A 4,490-nucleotide genomic window follows, 5' to 3' on the forward strand; every position below is an offset into this window, starting at 1 on the left:
AAGAGCTAGTTCCAGGACAGGCTCCAAAACCACAGAGAAACCCTGTCTCGAAAAACCAAAAAAGAAAAAAGAAAATTAGACAGCGTTTCAGTAGTATTCTTGGGAGCCATTTTAGGCTGTAAGCAAAATCATCCAGAAAAACCCAAAACGAAGAGGAGGTTGAGACGGCATTAAAACTACTAAAAGTCTCTCGCGGGAGAGTTGAACCAAGAAGGCGGAGCCTCAGTCTTGCTCAGAAGTCGCTGGGAATTTAGCACATTGTCGACTCTTAGTTTTTACTTGCTGCGCATGTACGGGAGTAACATTTTAATCACTGATTTGAGAGTTACAAAAAAAATTTACCGAGTAAGTGAATTTGAAAATAAATAGACACGTATAAAGTGAGACAACTGTATTTCCGCAAATAGGCCATGCTCCAGGAAGGATGCACGGTAGAGCTGAAGACTACAAGCCCCAGCATGCATCGCTCCCGGGAGGGTCCGGAATCCCATAAGGGCCCGTAGAGTTTAGGCCGGCCGACTGCACCAGCCGGAAGTGTCGTATTTGACCACGTGGCACTGTCTGCGCCTGTGCGCACGCCTTTAGGGCTGCCCTAGCTGCTGGTCCAACGCCTCTATGGTCTCGCCCTAGAGCTTTGCTATTTGGGGGCAGTGGCCGCAATTGTGTGGGTAGCAGGCCCCAAGTGACAGCAGCATGGAGGAATTCGACTCCGAAGACTTCTCCACGTCGGACGAGGATGAGGACTACGTGCCGTCGGGTGAGCGATTCGGCTTGAAGCATGAGGAGGGTTGTTCCCACGCTTCACGCCTCACTCGAGGCTCTCCAGGTTCCCCAGGGCGTGGGCCTCGTGGCCTCGAGTTCCCCGGGGTGCGTGGGTCCGGCGTCCCCGTCTTCCAGGACCCTGGCCCACAGGCGACCTGGAACGCGCGTAGGTCGGTTCTGCACAGCTGCTCTCCTGGGCCGCCGCCCCCTCGGAGCGCGGGAACTGGTGCGTGAAGCTGGCAGGCTGTGCGCGTCGTCGCTCTGAAGCGTTCTGGAAGCGGACCCCGACATTGGAGGCTGTTTTTAGGGGGTTGCCAGCTCCCTCCTCTTCCGAGGCTGGGCTGTCTGCTTCTGGGCTCCCACGGGATCTGCTTGTCAGAAACTTCATGTGATAATGGATCTTATCTCTTTGCAGTGATTAATCATTGCACTCTTTTAAGAACTTTTCAAAAGTTTTCTTTTTTAAGATGAATCGTATATCATGTATACCATGTTTTTCGTGCATGTCTGTTTGTGCACCATGTGCATGCCTAGGGCTTTTAAAGGTCAGAAGAGGGCGTCCGGATCCTCTGGAAAGCATCAGGAGTTACAGGTGGTTGTGAGCTGCCATGTGTGTGCTGGCAACCGCGTACCCTGGCCCCTCTTAGCCGTTGAGCCATCTCGCCAGCCCCTTATTATTATTTTTTGTGTATGTATGTCAGTGTGTTCAGGTGCCAGAGAGGCCAGAAGGCGATGTTGGCGTCCCTGGGGCTGGAGTCAATCTCAGTTGTAAGCCACTCAACATGGATGCTAGGAACCAAAGTCAGGTCTTCCGGAAATGTAGCACACACTTTTTTGGAGGTGGGGGTGGGGCACGTTAATAATCTCAACTCGCGCGAGGTCAAGACAGATCCTTTTAATTTATTCATTTATTTATGTATATGAGTGTTTTGCCTCCATGGACATCTATCTGTGCTCCACGTGTCTTCAGAGGCTAGAAGATCTGGTGTCTTCAGAGGCTAGAAGAGGGCATTGGATCCCCTGGAAGTAGGGTGATGGACGATTGTGATCCATTGAACAGGTGATAGGACTCGAACTTAGATTCTTTGGAAAAGCAGCCCGTACTTTTAACCACTAAGCCATCTTCCCAGTCCAAGGTATCTTAATACGAAAACATACCCCTTACTTATCTTGTACCTTGTCCTGGCTTAACCATTTCCTTAAAGGTATTTCTTCCGGAGTAGGTGAAAAGCAGCTATCGGGGTTGTGGATAAGAAGGCTTGCTCTGCAACACGAGGCCCTGAGTTCAGATCTCCAGCGCCCATGTAAAAGCTGGAGGTAGCTTGTTGGTGCCTCTAACTGTGGCATTTTGAGTATTGACAGGCACAATCCTGGGATCTCACTGGCGTAGTGAGCTTCTGGTTCAGTGAAAAACAGTCTCAAAAAAAAGGTGTGGAAAGCTCCTAGAGAAAGATGCTGCACCTTCCTGCAGCCACAGTACACACACACACACCTCCGAGTCATTCTTTGTTTTGTTTTATGAGACAGGGTCTCTCTGTGTAGCTTTGGAGCCTGTTCTGGAACTTGCTCTGTAGACCAGGCTGGTCTTGAACTCACAGAGATCTGCTTGCCTCTGCCTCCCAAGTGCTGGGATTAAAGGCATGCGCCACCATCATCCGGCCCTCCTAGTCATTCTTATTTATCCATGCAGGTATGGTAGTATAAGCACATAATCCAGAAACTTGGGAGACTCTGAGGCAGGAGGATTGCTATAAATTTGAAAATAGCCTGGCCAACCTTGTGAATTCCAGGCCAACCCAGATAATATAATAAGACCTTGTCCTGCAAGGAGGGAGGGAGTCTGGAAAAATGCCCCAGTTGGTAAAATGCTTGCCTTGCAAACATAAAGACCTGAATTCAGTTTCCAGAATCCTTGTGGTAAAAATGTCTAGTGTAAATGCTCGACACTTATGATACCACCAGTGCTGGGAAGGACAGGGGATGATGCCCTTCTGCAAGCCAGTAACTTAATTTGTGAGCTTCAAAAGAGGTGGGCGGCTTTTTTAAGAGTGATGCATGAGTACCACAGGGGATGGGAGGATGCAGTAAAAATTCTAAGATTTCAGTTTTAAATTTCATGTATATGTCTGCATATATATGTACGTGTGTGGGTTCCTGAGGAAGTCAGAAGAGAATGTCAGATCTCCTGGACTTGAGAGTTACAGGTGATTGTTATGGATGCTGGAAATGGAACTCCAGTCCTTTCTGTGAGAGCACCAAAGGCTCCTAACTGCTGAGCTGTCTCTTTGGCGCCCTCCCTCCAACAGCTTTTCAATTTATTTTTTAAAATTGTTTTTAGATTTTTGTTTTGAGACAGGGTTTCTCTGTGCAGTTCTGGCTGTCCTGGAACTCGCTCTGTAAACCAAGCTGGCCTCAAACTCACAGACACCTGCCTGCCTCTGCCTCCCCCCAGTGCTGGAATTAAAGGCGTGCGCCACCACTGCCTGGCCCATTTTTTAGATTTTTAGATTATATTTTATGAATGTGAGTTTTATGCCTGCATGATTGCTTGTGTACTGGGAGCTCATAGGGGTTAGGAGGACCTTGAGTTACAGATGGAGGTGATCTACCACGTGAGTACAGAGTAAGAAGTGCTCTTAAGGCTAAGCCATCTCTCCAGACCCCTCCCCCAACTTTAAAATAGAAAGCTTCTGTTGTATCTGAAAAGTTACCCCAGCCAATTTCATGGCTGTCGTTTTATTCTAAACTAACATTTTCTTTCACTAGGATTCTCCTTAATTTTCTGGCTGTTTTCCTCATTTCATCTACCAACATTTTCTCTTTCCACCCTGTCCTCACCCCACCCTCAGAAGCTGAGGAATAAAACCCAGCGTCTCTAACATGCTAGCCAAATGCTATACCTCTGCCGACAGCCAGAGTGGTCATTTTTGGAACTTGTTTTCATCATTTTAATGAAAGTTATGTATACACATACTCAAACATAGTTGGATATCTCAGTCCACTTAAGAAAACTGCTTTCCGGGCTGGAGAGATGGCTCAGTGGTTAAGAGCATTGCCTGCTTTTCCAAAGGTCATGAGTTCAATTCCCAGCAACCACATGGTGGCTCATAACCATCTGTAATGAGATTTAGTGCCCTCTTCTGGCCTGCAGACACACACAGACAGAATATTGTATACATAATAAATAAATAAATATTAAAAAAATTTATAAAAAAAGAAAACTGCTTTCCCCTTTTCTGGCTTGGCTTTGCTGGTTTCCTTTGAGTCGTACATAGACTCTTTTTGGCACCTGGATCTCATTCTTCTGTCTCCAACATGCATTCTTCAACCTCTCTAATTCCCCCATCTACCTCTATACCTGTACCTGTTTTGATTAGATAAGTATTCCAAGTTTACCTTTTTGCTGATTGTGTGGACGTGATGTTCACAGCTGAGCCCTGTGGTGTGCTGTGGTTGCTGTAACTAGACTACCTTTCTCTGGTATTAATGATTATCTGTTTTGTTTTTACGTGTATTTAGAGTGTGTGTGTGTGTGTGTGTGTGTGTGTGTGTGTGAGAGAGAGAGAGAGAGAGAGAGAGAGAGAGAGAGAGAGAGAGAGACTGACTACAGTGTGCATGCAGGCAGCAGAGGATAACATGGAGGAGTTGGTGCTAGAGAGAGAGAGAGAGAGAGACTACAGTGTGCATGCAGGCAGCAGAGGACAACATGGAGGAGTTGGTGCTAGAGA

General features: G+C 47.1%; 1 protein-coding gene across 1 annotated transcript in view; it reads left to right on the plus strand.

Annotated features, from left to right (window-relative positions):
- The first annotated feature begins 534 nt into the window (after window positions 1-534).
- Cfdp1 (craniofacial development protein 1) overlaps window positions 535-4,490 on the plus strand; it is a 90,389-nt gene continuing 86,433 nt past the window's right edge. Inside the window, exon 1 of the mRNA XM_005345646.2 lies at window positions 535-757. Coding sequence (XP_005345703.1) covers window positions 694-757 — 64 coding nt within the window. The 5' untranslated portion in view covers window positions 535-693. The remainder of the gene's footprint in view (window positions 758-4,490) is intronic.

This window comes from Microtus ochrogaster, chromosome 4 (assembly GCF_000317375.1).
Source record: "Microtus ochrogaster isolate Prairie Vole_2 chromosome 4, MicOch1.0, whole genome shotgun sequence".
Taxonomy (NCBI): Eukaryota; Metazoa; Chordata; class Mammalia; order Rodentia; family Cricetidae; genus Microtus; species Microtus ochrogaster.